The sequence below is a fragment of the Myxine glutinosa genome, chromosome 5 (genome assembly GCF_964187855.1).
Source record: "Myxine glutinosa chromosome 5, kmMyxGlut1.1, whole genome shotgun sequence".
NCBI classification, from domain to species: Eukaryota; Metazoa; Chordata; class Myxini; order Myxiniformes; family Myxinidae; genus Myxine; species Myxine glutinosa.
Window position 1 is genome coordinate 41,551,428 of NC_136265.1, and position 18,454 is coordinate 41,569,881.

Consider the following 18,454-nt stretch of genomic DNA (forward strand, 5'->3'; position numbering starts at 1 on the left):
GCAGATCAAGTCTGGATTGTCAGAAGCAACCTGTATGGAGAGATCAGTCAGGTTTGAGCGAAGGCCCCGGATGTTTGAGGTCCATACCGTTAATGAAGAGGAAGGGGGAGCATCAGATACAGAACAGGGGGGAGGAGAGGTAGGGTAAGATGTGGAAGAGGTGGAAGAGGTAGGGAGAGCTGTTGAAGGTGTGTCAGAGATTTCAGAATAGCTCGGAGAAAGGGAAGGATGGGGCGGACAAAAGGTTTGATGGTGATTGGGTGAGGCACAATGAGGTGTTATTTGAGGAGGGGGAAGAGCGAGGCAGAAGGTTGGGGGAGATGGAGGTGAGAGTTGGAAGGGGGAAGAAGCGGGGAGGACGCTTTGAGGAGGGGGAGTGAGAGGGGGGAAATTGAGAAGCAATGAGGGTGGGGAGATTTGAAGGGGAGGGGTGAGGGGGGAGTTTGGGAGGGAAGGGACAAGGGGAGGGATTTGAAAGGGATGGGATATGGGGGAGATTTGGAGGGGAGGGGTGAGGCAGGATTCTAGGAGGGGAGGGGCGAGGGGGCGTCTTGGCGGGGAGGGGTGAGGGGGTAGTTTAGGAGGGAGGGGGCAAGGGGGGAGATTTGAAAGGGATGGGTGATGGGGAAGATTTGGAGGGGAGGGGTGATGGGGAAGATTTGGAGGGGAGGGGTTATGGGGAAGATTTGGAGGGGAGGGGTGAGATTGGATTTTAGAAAGTGTACGATTTATGGGAAACGAACATTTATTGCAAAATGAGTTTCTTGTGACCTTCGAGTTAAAAATACGTTTAAGGACGCTGGATGGAGGATGGAGTGCAGGAGAGTTTAGGGAATGTAGAAAAAAGGCACTATAGGAGATGGATATTTTTTGGGGGATGAATTGATTTGGTGAGCAAGTCGAAAGCAGCCTTTTAAAGAAGAAGAAAAAGGTGTTATAAAATATGACGGAATACATAACTTGAGGGGAAAGTGTAAACATTGAAGGTTAATAACAGTGAAAACTATCTGGGGAAATGGGGGAGAAACACGTGGTCGAAGAACGAACGAACGAATAAGAATGAATAAACGAATGAGAACAGAGAAGGAAATGTTTTTTTTTTGAGTTGAGATTTACACAAGGAAGTAGGCTATGGGTGAAAAGACTGGGAATACAGAGAACGAAAGTTATTGGATCACAAACGGCGGACCACTGAGAGAAAAACAAAGCCTCAAGGTTGTACAGTGTACACTGTACAAGGCCTCAAGACACGACACGAATTAACACGATTTTCAATACAGGTATGAAAGATTTGCACCGAAAAATCTTCGTCGGGACACAATATACGTACAACACCATAAATAAATACAGTTTTAACGAAAATACAAATGGGAACAATCACTTAACTTCGATTTCAAATCGTTCGCGACACGGCAAACAGACAAGTTGCACACATACGCAACTTGACGATCGCTTGAGATATGTGGGCGCAGCCAGGGTGTTTATAACCAACTTGCGCGGTTCAGCCAAGCGAGTGAACGAAGCTGCGTAACCGCCCTTTGCCATAAAAGCCGTCCCTGCCGTTCGCCCAGATATATCACCCTTGCTTGAGAGACGCGCGGCGTGGCCTTGTCTTCGCCTACCTCCATCATCGCGGGACGTGCTGTGACCGAGGAGAGCCGGACGGGGCCGTTCCTGGACGACCAAGCCGGCGCGTTTGGCCTGAACATCATCCTGCCCATCTGCAATCCCCGTGTGAGTGTGCCAGATGGGCCCGTTTTCTTTGGGTATTAAGAATAAGACTGTATAAGGATTTCCCTGTGTCTCTTCGTCCTGAACTGTAAATACGTGCAATACTCATTAAATCTATTTGTTCTTCCTTTTCTTCTGAATTCGATCGTTCCCGTGATTTCTCCAATTGACTAAGCGTGGCACGAATAAGATCGCTCCATTCAGGTTCCATTAGTTATAACGGCGCGGGTCACATGTACGCAAACCGCTCGGCATATTACCATCACACGTGGTTCGTGCGAGGCTTGTTTCCTCGCTTCCAGGGCAGCGCGAGTACTTAGGTACGAGCGAGAATTTGGTCCCGAAACCCTATTTTGCGCTGTCCGGAAGGGACGTAATAGGTCTCGGGTCGCGCCAGGTCAGTAAGGACAAGGGGATCAATCCCCCCTTGATAAGGGGAGAAGGCCGGCGACAGATCCGCAACAATATCTTATTCCCCATGCGGTGTACTTGACAATGAGCCATGTTTCAATTTTTTCCATTAAGCAGTTTGGGAGATATAGAGGTATAATGTTTTTCCACGATGGCGTCCATACCACGTGACCTATGATGTCATAATTATCAGCAAAAAAATCTACAGGCAGAGGTGCTCCTACGGTAAAAATTTCATGTCAATCGGACCAACGGTTGCCGAGAAAATGATATTTTAAAATGCAGACACGGTACACATACTGCACACATACGGCATACGGCACACATACGCAACCGATTGCTTAACCCTGCTTTTTGCTTCGTGAGCGCAAGGTAATAACCAGGACCTCGCCTCAACCACACACAGCTCACCCGCATTACTCCTCTATCACCACGTCATCTACCAACACAACAGAGGCCTGACAGTGACTGACACCATGAGAAGAACAGCGCGAGGGACGATAGTGGTGGGTTGCTTCGCCCACCTTCTTCAGACCTCATTAACAGCAGAACAAGTGGGCGCTAATTGGCCATCCCCTCATCCATCCATCCCTTTAGTCCAACCATTGATCATGGAAAAGACAATCTGTGCATGTGTAGAATCTCTGTATCCGTGCTATAGTTCCCACATGTATGCCACTCTGGGTAAACTTTCCACTCTGGGAAGTGCGTCTTTGCCGTGCGAGAGATCGAGCTTATGGGGTTTCATCTGTTGGCCAAAGGCATCCCTCTATTACAATCCAATTCAGAGGCGATCCACCTCGTTCCAGAGCTTACATCCTCCCCAAAGCTTGCCTCCTTTCTGGGCATGACAGTGTACTATCTCCGCTTCTTGCCGCAGAACTGAGCCATGGCCACCCCTGCGTCAGCTGCTGAAGAAAAAGACTCCCTGGGTCTGGACTGCGGTCTGCAAAGAGGCCGTGCTGTGCTAGAGGGTTAGGGTTGTTAGGGTTAGGGTTAGGAAGGGTTAGAGTTAGGGTTAGGTTAGGGTTAGGGTTCGGGCTGAACTGTATCATAGCAACCACACCCCCACCAATGCATGGAACTATCATGGCACCCACACCCTATCAACATGTGTACCTATCATGGCACCCTCACCCCACCTATGTGTACCTATCATGGCACCCACATTCACACCTATGTGTGCATAGCCAGCTGAAGTGTTAGTTTACCACAGCACCGTCCTGTCACATTTAGACCTCGTCAGCCCTATCTTGGTCACCTGTGATGCCTCTGCCACAGTGTTGGGGGCCATCCTCTCGCAATTTCAGAACGGGACAGATATGCCCATCGCTTTCGCCTATCGGGCATTGAGCCCAACCTAACAGAAATACTAGGTGGGGGAGCATGAAACACGATCTTACATCTGGACATGCCTATGCTGGCACATGTACTTATATGGGCAGGCTTTTACACTTTGCACGGATCACCAGGCTCTTACAGCCTTGAATGTCCACCTCGGGCATGGGAAACAGACCGATGTGACTGTACAGATGGAGAGATCGCCTACAACAGTGTAATTTCAAGCTTCACTTCACCCTGGGCCGGGACAATGCGGTGGTGGATCTGCTCTCCAGAGATATCGTCGCACCCGAACCTGCCGACCAGCATGACGATTTGAGCATGGATTATGGATATGAAAGACAATTTAATCCAGATTCTGCACACCCTTCTCTGTCATTTCTCTTCCCGAACTCTAGCAGGCGTCAGCGGAGGACCCCCTCTTCTGCACTCTGCGCTCCTACATCACAAGTGGCTTCCCTAAATAGGTGCCTGATGAGCTCACACCATTAGCCAGAATCAAGGAGGAGCTCTGGGAGCTGAACTCTGGGAGCATCTGCAGATGGAAATCTGTGGGGAAAACTATGGCATACCCCACCACCAGCGCTACCTTGTGGTTATCTACGATCTTAATTCTAAATGGCCTGAGGTCTTTTTGGTGGGATCAGTCACTTCCCAGGCCAAAACAAACACCCTGAGCATTGCCATTGGTTCCACATGGGGGCTGCCCTAGGTCATTACAACATATTGTTGCGGATATGGGATTTGCATCCATCCATATCCGCTTGTAAATATTCCCCTATTTCCTCAATACTTCCCAACTATCCCCAATCCCCCATTCCCTAGTCCCATTTTCTGTAAACAACACTCTGTAGACCCGACCTCCCCCTATTTCCCCCATTAAATGTCGCATCCAGGTCCACCGCATCTCACGTAGACAACTATAGGACATCTTGCTAGTTATTCTTAGTCTATGTCAGTTAAGGACTCGTTTCCATTAATTCTGACTCTTCGTTGCACCAGAATGTGATTGTATGGCACCGTTAGGAAGTTTAGGACCTCCCAATACCTCCCCGCAGCTCTTCCTCACGGTTCAGCAACAACAACAACAACAACAACAACAGCAGCGGCGAGCGCGGGGAGTGTGCGTCCTCACTCCGGCTTGGTTGGTAGGGGGTGTTGGGAGGGCACCAGGCCTTTCCAACGAGCCGCCATCGAACATGTGCTCGACGGGGTTACCACGTAGGGGCTCGCTGTCAGCTCCTCGTCAAGGGCGGAGCCCGGTAACCCCCGCACCCAATAGAAGCGGCGGACCGGTCCCATCTGGGGCGGAGCCAACCAGCCGAGGGCGTGTGACTCCCCGCTGAGCATGCGCAGGAAGAGGGAGGTGACGTCAGATGCGCGCTGAGCTTGGAGAAAGAAAGACGCCACCTCCGAGCGCTGTGACACCTCCCCGCATCTCTGGACTGGACCGTGCTTTATCCTGTCCCTGAGCCAAGGTGCACCTTGTGCTATCGACTGCCTGTCCCTTCCTGCCATCAATCCCTGTGTAAGTCAGTCTTGTTCCGTTTGTCTGTGGTCTGTCTGGGTTGGATAAGATTGTATCTAAGTGCCTATCTCTTCTGTGTCTTTTACCTCACTCTACCTTGTAATCTACCCCTTTTCTCCACCACTAATTATATCCTCCTCCGGAGGTCTTGAGAACTGTACCCCTTGCGTCGTTTCATTCATCCCAGTCGTTGTGTCCTTTCCAATCATTGATTTAGCGTAGCGCGATTTGGCCAACGTTCGAGTGGAATCGGGTGAGTTGGGGAAGAATCGGGGGAACTGTTAGGTCGCGACAATACCACCGCTCGGTAAATAACATCTAATCCGCGATCCGTAACAATTGGTGTCAGGAGTGGGATACGAGGCCCGAAGCGCGCTTAACGCGCTCAAAATTACAAGCAGTTGGAAATTGTTTTGTTTTACAAAAAACCCGAATTTTGAAAGTCGCGCTATGGCAGATCAAGACGGCTGGGTTCCGGTAGAGGAGAGTGAGGCAGGGTCGATCCAGGACCAAATTGAGGGACATGAGGAGAGCGAAGCAGTGAGGGCGGCAGGTTCGCAAAATGGCGTCCTCGCGCACGAGGTTACGGGCGCGCAAAATGGCGCCTCGCAGATGGCTACGGCGGCCGCGCCCGCTGCACAAGTGGGAGGAATTGACATGCAGGCCCTCATTGCGCAGCTACAGGCAGCTGTACAGATGAGTATGGGGAGCCAAATTGAGCGATTGGGTGAGCGATTGGAGGGCCAAATGGGGGTAATGGGGAACCGGATGGATGCTCAGGGTGAGCGATTGGAGGGCCAAATGGGGGTAATGAGGGACGAAGCGAGGAGTACCGGTGAGGGATTAGACAAGAAATTAGAGGGGTGAGACAATGGGATAGAAGGGGTGAAACATGGGTTAATGGGGGTAGAAAACAGAATGGCCGCTCAAGAGAATCAAATGGAAGGGATGAAAAAGGGGTTAGAGGGGTTAGAAAACAGTATGGAAGGCAAATTGAGGGACATAAGGGACCAAGCGGAAAGGGAAGTTAAAAAAATGGGGCAGCAGATAGAGGGGGTCAGAATGGGGGTAGAAACTAAATTGGATGCTCACAGGGAGGAAATGGAGCAGATGAGGGTGGCATCTGGGCAGGAGATGCAAGTGATGGGAGAGGAGATCAGAAGAGGTGTGAGTGAGGAGGTCGGAGGAGTGCGCGAGGAGGTGAGGCACTGTAAGGAGCGCATGGAGAAGGAGGTGAGAAAGGGGACTGTAAAATTGCAAGGTGGTATAGAGGAGTTGACGCTGGGAGTAGAACAACTGACAGTGGGACAAAAGGAGTTGGGGGCCAGGTAAAGAAGAACACAGCGGTAATAGAGGGTTTAAAATCGACACAGAAGGAGATGAAAAAGGACGTAGGGGTAATTAAAAAAGAGTGTCAGACGGTACATGAGGACCTGACGAGGAAAATGAACAAGGTGGTAGAGGTGATGGAGGTTAAAGAGCGGGAGGTGCGGGAGCACATAGAAAAAAATAAGGTGGAGTTAGAGGAAGAACTTAAGGGGGCGCACGAGGAGATGAAGGAGGTGAAGCAGAAATTAGAAGAAGTGGAAGAAGGGGTGAGCGAAATTAAGAAGCGATGGAGAGAGGATAAGAAAGAGATAAAGGAGGAAGTAAAAGAATTGGTCCAAAGTCTGTGTTCGGATCGTGATGATGTGCTCATTAACCGGATGAGGGATTCGCAGGTGATGGAGGAGAAGCAAAGAGAAAGAGGACCCGGTGTAAGTGGTGACCAATATGGTCGTGCGTATGATGCGCCAGGTGATTTAATAAGCTTGGGGGTCGAGATGGACCCGGGTGTTCGTGAGAGGCCGTTGGTGAAGTGTGCGACAGGTCTGGTGTGCGAAAAAGGAGGTGTGCGAGAAAGTCCGACTCTGGGGTGTGTGAGGAAAAAGTGCGTGCCAAGGAGTGAGGGTGCTGTCGAGAGTGAGTCGGTCGTAGCGCATGTGCGAGGGAGCACATGGAAGCGCGTAGTGAGGAGTGTTACGGAGGGTGTAAAGGGAGAATGCACGCCTGTGGTGAGTGTTACAGAGGATGTAACGGGAGAGGGTGTGCGAGAAAGATGTGTGACGGACAGGTGCATGGGGAAAGAGTGCGCTGTCAAAAGTAAGGAAGAGTGTACACCTGTGGTGAGTGTTACAGAGGGTGTAACGGGAGAGTGTGCGCGAGAAAGGTGTGTAACGGACGGGTGCATGAGGAAAGAGTGCGCTGTCGAGAGTAAGGGTGAGTGCGCTGTCAAGAGTGGAGGTGAGAGTAGTAAGAGTGACACGGAGTGTGAGTTGGTTGTGACAGGTGAGAAAGGAAGCACACCTGGAATGGTAGAGCGTGTGTGGGAATGCACGCTGGAATTGGTAGTGAGGCACGTGGTTGGGTGTGCGAGTGAGAGCACACCTGTGATTGTCACAGAGGAGGTGACCGAGGAGGGGGCGCGAAGAGGTGTGTTGGTGAGGTGTGCGAGCGACGAATGTGTGCCAAGGTGTTCGGTGGTCAGGTGTGTGACCAAGTCTGTGAGTGGAATGAGTGTACTGAGGTGTGTAATAGAAGGTACGACGAGGAGCATGGAAACGGCTGGATGTATGAGCAAGAAAGGGATAGCGTATGCGTGTAAGCATGCAGGTGAGGCATCGACGGTAACCGGGTTGGCGGTTAGAGCGACTTATAGCCGAATCGGGCCCTCTGTGCGTGCCTAGCTTCGCGTGCCGCGAGAACCAGCGGGGATCCGAGCCACGGCGGGTTCGAAAGGACCGCCGTACGCGATCCATGCTGGGCCTCGCTTTGAACGGCCGCGTCCGTGCTCCACTAGGCGGAGCGGGCAGCCCGATAGGAAGGGTCGTCATGGCGACCACTTTTTGTTGAGGCATTCCGGCAGGTCGAGATCGGGCCATGGGATGGCTCCGTGCCGAGATGGTGCGTGGGACCTCGGCCCGGGTAAACCTCCTTCCCTGCACCGAATGCGGGACGTATCCAGCCGCTGGCACCAAACAACCCGCATTCATGGCTTGGCTGTACGAAGCCGAGCTTTAGAAGTGAATTGGCGCACCGAGAGGCATTAGTAAGTAGACTGTAATGACGAGGATAGTGTTTTGGCCCCGAAATTAGAAAAACAAAATTTGATGATTGGCAAAGGATTGGCAGTAATGATTGGCAGATGATGGGTAGTGATTGGCAAATTTTTGATTTGTTGAAATTTGATGTGCAAAATTGGTAGTGGGAGATGCCCGATGTGGTGGGATGGCAACTCTGTCATCCCTCACAAACATGGGGCAAATGCGCTTTAGATTAGGGGGTGTATGGCAGTGAAAACTAGCCCGGGTGGGTTAGGATATTGTGTGTAGGGATCTAGCGAAGATGACATTAGGTAACGTTAAGGTTAGTTAGTGACAAGGACACCTGCAGTGGGGACGCAGGTAGCTTAGTGTATGATAATGACGAGGGAGCGCAATAGTTTAAAGGGACGACTGGGAAGCGCAAGTTTCAGAGGGGAGTAGTTAGATGAGATGATGCTGTGTGAGAACTGGACAGGTGTGTGGAGCAGTGTATGAGTAGTGAGTGTTGTGGATCAGCGCGAATGCGATTGGGGGAGAAAAGGGTGCAGGCGGCACCAAGTATGAGAGCACAGGTGTGCAAGTACAGGTGTGTGGAATACATGGAGTATTGGAATGAGTGGTGTGGAGAGAGTTGGAGTAAGTGGGACGGAGTGGTGTGCATGGTGCGAAGGTGTGGATGGGGGAAGAGTGGACCCCTTTCACGAGTACCCGGGGCGGGTAGTGTAAGTGTTAGGTAGAGGGTATAGGTAAATTGTGGATGGATATTGGCATTTGTGGTGCGGTTGCAGAATGGTATTGTGGATGGGTGCATTGGTGTGGTGAAATTGGCTGGTCGTGTGGCCTGTTAGTATGAGTGTGAATGGTTGGGCACTCCGCCACTGTTAGATGTCGGCCAGGTGAGGCCGCAGGTGGGCTCTGGGAGCCGTTAGTGTCAGTGGGTGCCTGAGGATCCCGGGTGTGGATCGGGCAGCCCGTGCCAGAGAGGGCACTGAGGGGGTGAGAGTGCGAGAGGGCCTTCCCCAGTTAGTTAGGTTAGGGTGAGGAGCAGGTGAGCTCGGTAGGCAACAACAGTGGTGGAGGTGTGCAGGTGGGCGGACCAGCTGGGAGCGTCACACGACCCAGCCACCGAAATTGTGCGGGGGCACCGAGTGATGAATCGGGGGAGTGAGACCCCAACTTGAGAAGCACCACAGTTTGGTCAATGGGAATTGGTTTTTAGAACCCATAGTGTAAGTTGGCCAATGGATTGGCAGGGAAAGACCCCGGGTAATGTAAAGTTGTTAAAGTCATTTAGGAAATAGTTAGGATTGATGAACCTGTCGCACCATACGCAGCCACTTACCTGAGGTGATGATGATGACTCCACACCTGTGTTCCTTTGTTCTGTGTTGCAGGAAATGAGAATTGCTGTTTGGATTTGTGAGACGCATCACGACGTGGATGAGACATTGGGGTGATTCCATCTCTCCCTCCTTAGGAGGGACTGATGATGAATTGGTGATGGCAAATTTTGATGAGGGTTGGAAATGGCAAATTTGATTGGTTAGGAGGGAGAGAAGACGAATTTGGTTTATGGGAGGAACGGGGAAGACAGTAGGGACGTTTGTTGATGTGTAAAGTAGATGTTTATGGGTAGTGTTGTGTTTTGTGGATACAGTAAGGGGTAAGGGAGGGGCAATGTAGGTTACCTGGTGGGGGGGGGGGGGGCGTACGGTAGGAACGTACCTGTCTCACCTGGTTCCCATGTGCCCCCAGTGTGCATTACCTTGAATTGCGTGCACTTTTGCGCCCTTACCACCTTACTCACTTGTCTTCTTTTGTCTCCCACCTCCGAGGATCTGGCTTTGGGGCAGAGAGAGAGGAGAGAGAGGTGCTGGCTCCGCAGTTGTGGGCCTGTACTCCCGCTGCTTGCTGCCTGGATCGATACACCATATGGACCGCAATTTTTGTGGCCGCCCACAATGGACCGCAGTTCTTTTGCGGTCAAGCACCACCCGTGGATGGACCTCTGGGTCAACGTGGCACCTATGCCATACAGGTGAACCACTTTTAGTTGGCCCCCCTGACAGCCACAATTAAGAAATGGACGCGGTTGGCGCCTTTCTTTATTTCTAAAGAAGCCAGAAGGCCAAGTGCACTCCAAGAAGGCAAGACCAGCGGCAGAACATCGGCCGGCTGCGACACCACCGGTGACTATGAACACTTTATTGGTGCACCGGATGGTGCTGACTGTGCGTATGGGGTGGTGCTTTTGGTGCTTGGACGGGGTGCTCTGCACATTATTAAAGGCCGTAGGGCCACAGGGCACTCGTGGGTTGGTGTATCGATGCTGGCATGCGTGCTCTCTCTATGCATAACATCTGCATGTGTTCCTCAAAGAACAGGTCCTGGATCGTAGTGTAAATATCAGTCTTGTATAAATGATGCTCCCTACCGGCTGTATGTTTAGTTTGAGGATGCTTTCCGCGATTCGGTTATCCTGTGGGTGTGTTTCTGTTAGGAGAAGGGTGCAACGTCGCAGGGGGACATATTTACTCATTTGTGAACATCTGTAAAACTGTCGCACTCAGGGTTGAGTTAATAGTAGAGGGAACTACATCTGAGTGCCACACTAACGTAGGTAAAAATTTATCGGGTCGGGACGCCCCGAGGTAGAGAAGGGTGCAATGTTGCGGATATGGGATTTGCATCCATCCATATCCGCTTGTAAATATTCCCCTATTTCCTCAATACTTCCCAACTATCCCCAATCCCCCATTCCCTAGTCCCATTTTCTGTAAACAACACTCTGTAGACCCGACCTCCCCCTATTTCCCCCATTAAATGTCGCATCCAGGTCCACCGCATCTCACGTAGACAACTATAGGACATCTTGCTAGTTATTCTTAGTCTATGTCAGTTAAGGACTCGTTTCCATTAATTCTGACTCTTCATTGCACCAGAATGTGATTGTATGGCACCGTTAGGAAGTTTAGGACCTCCCAATACCTCCCCGCAGCTCTTCCTCACGGTTCAGCAACAACAACAACAACAACAACAACAACAACAACAGCAGCGGCGAGCGCGGGGAGTGTGCGTCCTCACTCCGGCTTGGTTGGTAGGGGGTGTTGGGAGGGCACCAGGCCTTTCCAACGAGCCGCCATCGAACATGTGCTCGACGGGGTTACCACGTAGGGGCTCGCTGTCAGCTCCTCGTCAAGGGCGGAGCCCGGTAACCCCCGCACCCAATATAAGCGGCGGACCGGTCCCATCTGGGGCGGAGCCAACCAGCCGAGGGCGTGTGACTCCCCGCTGAGCATGCGCAGGAAGAGGGAGGTGACGTCAGATGCGCGCTGAGCTTGGGGAAAGAAAGACGCCACCTCCGAGCACTGTGACACCTCCCCGCATCTCTGGACTGGACCGTGCTTTATCCTGTCCCTGAGCCAAGGTGCACCTTGTGCTATCGACTGCCTGTCCCTTCCTGCCATCAATCCCTGTGTAAGTCAGTCTTGTTCCGTTTGTCTGTGGTCTGTCTGGGTTGGATAAGATTGTATCTAAGTGCCTATCTCTTCTGTGTCTTTTACCTCACTCTACCTTGTAATCTACCCCTTTTCTCCACCACTAATTATATCCTCCTCCGGAGGTCTTGAGAACTGTACCCCTTGCGTCGTTTCATTTATCCCAGTCGTTGTGTCCTTTCCAATCATTGATTTAGCGTAGCGCGATTTGGCCAACGTTCGAGTGGAATCGGGTGAGTTGGGGAAGAATCGGGGGAACTGTTAGGTCGCGACAATACCACCGCTCGGTAAATAACATCTAATCCGCGATCCGTAACAATATAATGGGCCACAGTTAATCTCTGCCGAGTTCTGTGCTTTCCTCAGCGACAGGGAGATCAAGCACATCCGCACAGCCATCTACCAACCACAGGCCAATGGGTGGAGGATGGCGTGTGTGGTTGTGGGGAGTTGGGGGAGAGGGGGGGGGGGCTTGAGCAGTTTAACCAAATCCTTAAGAATGGTATACGAGTACGTGTACGAGAATGGTATCCTCCAGACGCTGCTGCACCAACACAGGGTTCTCATTGGCGGCTACTAATGTTGGGGCAAGAATTGTAACTGTCACTGGATAGGCTGTGTCCACCAAAGACTCACTCTCCTGCACCTGCGACTCACACCATGGTATGTCAGCACCAGCATCGCATGAAGCAGCGGTTCAACAGAGATCGCAGAGTGAAGCCGCCTGGCATACGTGTCTTGGACTGGGTCAGGGCTAAGCGGCCCCACCGTAGCACCAAGCTCCAGTCCTTCTGGTCCTCCCTGCTGCTTGTCAGTCAACAGCTGGGCTGAGCCACCTTCCAGCTCTAGGGCGGGTTTGCTGTGGCCAGCTCTGGCTGCACAAAGTGCCGCCTCCGGACCCCCAGGCAGTAACGACCCTTTGGCCACCATGGAATTGTGTTCTGGCCCTCCAGTTCAGATGCTGTGACCAATGAGGGAAGCCTTGAACCTGTTGCGCCTTCAGCACGGTCCACACGGGTTCAACAGTGTCCTGGCTACCTGCGGGACTTTGTAACCTCCTTCCACACCTGACTTGGTGCTGGGGAAGGGGGAAATGTTATTTGTTTGGTTGGTATGTGCTTTTATTTCAATTGATGACATGTTGGTGTGGATAACTTGCGTTGCCAAAAGTGAGTGGGGTGGGGGCTTTACGGCACGGTGAGAGACGCCATGTTGGATAAGCATGTGCAAGCCACTGAATAAACATCCTCTTGAGTTTACCTCACTGAAGTTGTCGGAGACGGCTTTTACACCATAACAAACGGGATATCTCAAAAAGTTGTGGACGGATTCGGCCAAAATTTGGTGGAGAGGTTGGGTGTATGATAAGGACAAAATGATTAGATTTTGGTGAAGATCCGGATCCGGGTCCGGATACTATCATTTTAAAGTGATTATTCACCATTGAGAGATAGGGACAAAAACGACATATAGCAGGATATCTCAAAAAGTTATGGATGGGTTTGGACGAAACTTAGTGGACAAGGTGGATGTGTGAAAAGGAAGAATTGATTCAATTTTGATGAAGATCTGAATCCGGATCAGGATACGAAAATATATTGCACGATATCTCAAAAAGTTGTGGACAGGTTATGACAAAACTAGGTGGACTGACAACTAGTTGGGTTGGGTAGTTGGGTAGGTGACAAGAACAAGCTGATTGGATTTTGGTTCAGGTCTGGATCCAGATCTTCCCTATCGGTGGGATACAAAACATAAACTGTTCAGCCTGGCAGAGGTGTGTGCTCTACCGAGTGCCATTCTCGTTGGATCATGCAATGGTTTTTCTGAGATTGCATGGGGATTCTCTGTGTCCCAAATCCTGGTATTCTGGCTATTCATATAGCCACACATGTGGAATCATGGCTCATCTGTAAAGAAGGTGCAGTCTATGACCCGATCCCCTTCTTCTGCAATTACATTTTGGAGCGATTGACAGAAGTTGTCAGACTTGTTTGACAAAGCCATCAGTTTCACCAAACGTTTCAATCATTGTCTTAAAACAATTTTCATGAGGCAATCGTCCTTCACCGAATTTCTCCTGAAACAAATCCTGAACCTCAGTAGTATACTTCCCATTTTTTCCATGAGATATCGCCCGCCACAAAGCCTTTAAGGCCTCTCGAGGTGGGGGCTACACAAAAGAAGGTATGGATATTAAACGGAAAGGAGGAATCTATTGACGTTCTTCTTGAATTGAGGTCGGTTTGGATAGAGGGGAAAACAGGATGCAAGTAAATTGTTCCACAGTGAAAAAACTAGAAGAATACCTCATAGTCTTAGTCCTTAGGACAGATACAGTATGTGGATGGGAAGAAACTGCCAAACGTGTCGAGCGACTGAAAATATGCGCAGGTGGAACAACCTGTGATAAACCCTCAGAGCACATTCCATGATAATATCTGTAGAAAAGGCTCAAGGAAGCAACTGAGCGGTGGACTGAGAGGTTACAGGGATGATGCCAACTCCTGTCCCACCAGCATGGCAGTATGTCACTGCATTCTGTCAAGAAAAGATAGGTGACAGGCCGGAGCACCAGCCCAAACATGGCAACGATACTCCATGACTGGCCTTGTATGGATGGAGCATAGCATCTTGAGAAAGGTATCGCCGAGCACGATATTAGCAGTAAAGGCACTGGGAGGTTCTTTTAGCTATACCAGAGATTTACTTTTCCCAGGTGAGGTTTTGAGCTGAAATCCAATCCAAGCAGACGGATAACAGGAAGTTCCTGCAAAGGTGAAGAATCCATAGACAGGATTGGAAAACAAGGGGATGTTGAACTAGACACAGACAGCAAGTGGGTCTTTTTTGGTTGAAAGTAACAAGCCAGTCTTTTCCCCAGTTTATCACACTCTCTAGGTCGTGATTGAGAGTGGAACTCACATGGTCACGGGTAGGAAGAGACAAGGTTCCTGGGAGGAGGAGATATCCGGCACTGCCCAGCTCGGTGAGCTTTACCCGGCGGTGGTTTCGGTTTCGGGACGTGTTGGACATTAAAGAGCGATGGAGTTATCGGCTTCATGGTCAGTTGCCCTTTACCCACGGGCCGGTGGCAGCACTGCCAGACCCCAAATCCCAATACACACTTTATAGCGGAATTTGGTGCCCTCAAAACAGGTGGAAATGTCATCGCTTGGTATCTCAGAACCTTGCCCAAATCCTGAAGTACCTACACCCAAAATTTGGGGCCTCCAGGTGCTACGGTTCAGCCGTGAAAGAATAACGTACAAATGCACAAACACACAAGCACTTGGAAATATTTACATGCATTTGCTGTTTGTTGTATTTCTTGCACCTCCCCACTCCTCTCTCCGCCCCTGGTCGCTCTTGTAGGGAGCGTGTGTTTATAATTCCCAAAACCCCGGAACGCCCCTTGTACTTTGATCTTGAAAGCATTTTATGGTCTACGGCCCATCAATGTATCCATCCTGCATAGAGGGAGTGTAAAATTAACACAATACATTGGGAGGTATATATATATATATATATATATATATGTAAAGGGAGGGAATTGCTTGGGCATCAAGAGGTTGAGGAGATGGGAATCATCACAGCATGTGTATTTTTCTTGTATTATGTCAGGCAGTATTTTAAATTTGCATAAGGGTTTGCTGCATGCCAAAATATTTTGAACCGGCTCGACAAGAACCGCTTTTTCTTTTACCCGTAGAACTGGTTTACCTTGTGGACTGTTTGAATTAGTGAGGTTGGGTGAGCATCTTCTTGGTACGACTGATGGTCCGAGGCGTGGTTACCCTGCTCAGACCTGCACGTCAGCCTTCAGAGCTTTACAGTAACAAGGAAGAGTTATCTCTGACATGGTACACAGCGAGAGAGGAAGGGTGCTTGTCGCTGGGTTCTAAATGCACAAGGTGAAGGACAGGTGAATATTTACGATTCTTCTCACCTGTATATTGTTATAAAGTGATAAATCTTTTACCGGTTCATTTAAAATCGAGTCTAAACTTGTTCGATTTCTTTCGGTTAAAATTGATGTCCCACCTATAAATCTGATTGAGGGTTGCTCGAAATGTACACACTTCTGAGTGCCTGACTGTTTGTCTGCGTTATCTTAGGATCTAGGCCATGCACTCGGTGGAGACAGATTGGACTGCACTTGACACTTCGTCATTGTCAAGCTTTGTGCTCTGCCTTGCATTTGTCTTTGCCTCGGCGGCAAGCTTTGTGGCTATCTGCAGCTTTTGCCCGAAGATAATGTGAGGTTCAATTCTCTGGAATATCTGTTGTGAATGTCTCGATGTGTGATCTACACCTTCGTTTGTTGATTGCATTTTTCTAATCTCAAAAGAAAAGGAAGTATAAAGGAGAATATACTATCACCTCCGATCACATACAGTCACGTGAAAAAGTAAGCACACCCCATGTAAAGTTTTGCCGTTTTCAACATATTTCGACATACAGCTATTTGATCTTCATTTCAACAATATTGATAGATAAAGGTGATATAATATAACAAATATCATGAAACATTTACATTTTGCAGTCCATTGTATAATTTAAATAAACATAAATGCAAATTTCGCATGCGGAAAAAGTAAGTACACCCTTGGCTCTAATAGGTGGTATTTGGTAATAGGCTTTGGCAGAAACAACCTCAAGTAGGCGTTTCTTATAACTGTCTACCAGTCTCTGACATCGACTGGGAGAAATATTTGGCCACTCCTCCATGCAGAATTCTTTCAGCTGTGCGATGTTTGACGGGTTTCTTGCATGCACAGCTAGTTTCAACTTTCTGAGCTTCAACTTTCTGACAGATGGCCTCACATTATCCTCAAGCACCCTCTGGTACAATGAAGAATTCATAGTGGATTCTATGATGGGGAGCTGCCCAGGCCCTGATGCAGCAAAGCTGCCCCAAACCATAATATTTCCACCACCATGCTTTACAGTTGATATCAGGTTCTTGTGGTCAAATGCTGTCTTTGGTTTTCGCCAAACATGTCTTCTGGTACTGTGGCCAAATAGCTCTACCTTTGACTCATCTGTGCAGAGCACATTGTTCCAGAAGTGCTGGCCTTTGCCTAGGTGTTCATTGGCAAACTTTAATCTTGCCCTGATGTTCTTTCTGGACAGCAAAGGTTTCCTCCTGGCACACCTCCCATGTAGATCAAATTTGTGCAGCCTCTTTCTCATGGTAAACCCGTGCATTTTGACATCAACAGTAGCAAGAGCTACCTGAAGGTCCCGTGATGACATTCTGGGGTTCTTCGAGACTTATTTCAGCATCTTGCGGGCTGCTCTCGGGCTGAACTTGCTGGGGCGGCCTGGCCTGAACAAGTTGGCAGTTGTTTGGAATCTTCTCCGCTTGTAGATGATATTCTGGACAGTCGGATGATTGATTTCAAATTGCTTGGAGATCTTTTTAAATCCCTTCCCAGACTCGTAGGCATCTATAACCTTCTTTCTGAAGGCCTCAGAGAGCTCTTTTGATCTAGGCATGGTGACGCCGCACACTTCAACAACAAAGAGCAAACCAAACTAAATGTCTGAGGTTTAAATAAGACAGGTTCCTCCAAGATCCTCTCTAACGATGTTATAATCATTTGCACCTGAGCTGGTGCACCTGATTCTAATTTTAGGTATTTGAAGTAGTGATAAATGTAGGGGTGTACTTACTTTTTCCACATGCGAAATTTGCATTTATGTTTATTTAAATTATACAATGGACTAGAAAATGTAAATGTTTCATGATATATGTTATGTTATATCACCTTTATCGATCAATATTGTTGAAATGAAGATCAAATAGCTGTATTTTGAAATATGTTGAAAAAGTCAAAACTTTACATGGGGTGTACTTACTCTTTCACGTGACTGTATATATATATATATATTCATGTGAATGTTTAGTACTTTCTCAGTGGGTTTTAAAGTCCCTCAGATGGACCTTAAGCCGGATGTCTCGTCCACTGGTTGATGGCTGTAAAATATCCCTCAGCCTTTTGCGAAAATCAGGCAAGTTATCGCCAGCAGGCTGAACAAATTCCTAATTTCTGCCACCTTTATTCAAACGTCGAAATGGCATTCAAACGTTTTGCCCGTCTTACATGAACTGGCGTTCATGAAAGACGGGTAAAAAAGCCTTCCCCTGCTGATCTCCCAAGAAAGTGTGAATAATTGCATCTGTTGAAGAAGTCATAGTATTGTTTTAGTGGTACCAGTAATAGTATTAGTAGCATGAGGTATTTTGATTTTTAATTGCTTTTTCACTAAGATGCAGATCAATCTCACCCTTTTCTGAACTGACATGATGGTGTTTTCCTTTACTTTTGTGTGCAGATTACGAAGATGGAATATCCTCAATCCCAATCATTCAGATTCACAACCTAATTCAGTGGTAAATTATTGGTTTGCAATGAGTTTTTTCTTTTTTTTTGTATTTCAAAGTCGTCATGTGTGGAATAGCTCTTGCAAGCATCTGATCTCCTGGGGGGAATCCACTCTGCACTAACCAACTGGTCCAACATTAAACTGGTCCGGCAGCTGATAGGGGCATGTAGCATTGGTATTCTCATGTATGTGCTACTTGTGAATATCTGAACCTCTCGAGGAACCCGGGTATAGTTTGAAACAGCAAAGAGATTACCTTGTGTAGCTTATCAGGCTTGTGGGTTTCAGAAGGTGGAATGGAGCCCTCCCAGGTCTCAAATCCACCTTTATACAGCTTTCTTTCCTAGAAGAGCATGGGAGTTTTCATATATATATATATATGGAGTGTATATTTCATATATATTGTCGCGTGTCTACCCTGTAGTGAACACCGCAGGGTGACAGAGCTGACAGGTGACAGAGCTAAACCG

At 48.9% G+C, this 18,454-nt stretch overlaps 1 protein-coding gene across 18 annotated transcripts in view; it reads left to right on the forward strand.

Moving 5' to 3' along the window:
• The window catches only part of LOC137427628 (uncharacterized), a 96,000-nt gene that overhangs the window by 19,068 nt on the left and 58,478 nt on the right, over positions 1 to 18,454 (forward strand). For 8 of the 18 annotated variants that reach the window (XR_013623467.1, XR_013623466.1, XR_013623464.1 and 5 more), the window contains 3 exons: positions 15,304 to 15,516; positions 15,710 to 15,850; positions 17,934 to 17,991. Coding sequence is in view for 12 of the 18 variants with exons in the window: in XM_068117242.2 (XP_067973343.2) it covers positions 15,720 to 15,850; positions 17,934 to 17,991 (189 nt within the window). In the remaining 6 variants the exon portion in view is untranslated. Of the gene's footprint in view, positions 1 to 1,571; positions 1,735 to 15,008; positions 15,103 to 15,303; positions 15,517 to 15,709; positions 15,851 to 17,933; positions 17,992 to 18,454 lie in introns of those variants that run through there. The other 10 variants (XR_013623465.1, XM_078777956.1, XM_078777955.1 and 7 more) reach the window with 6 other exon arrangements.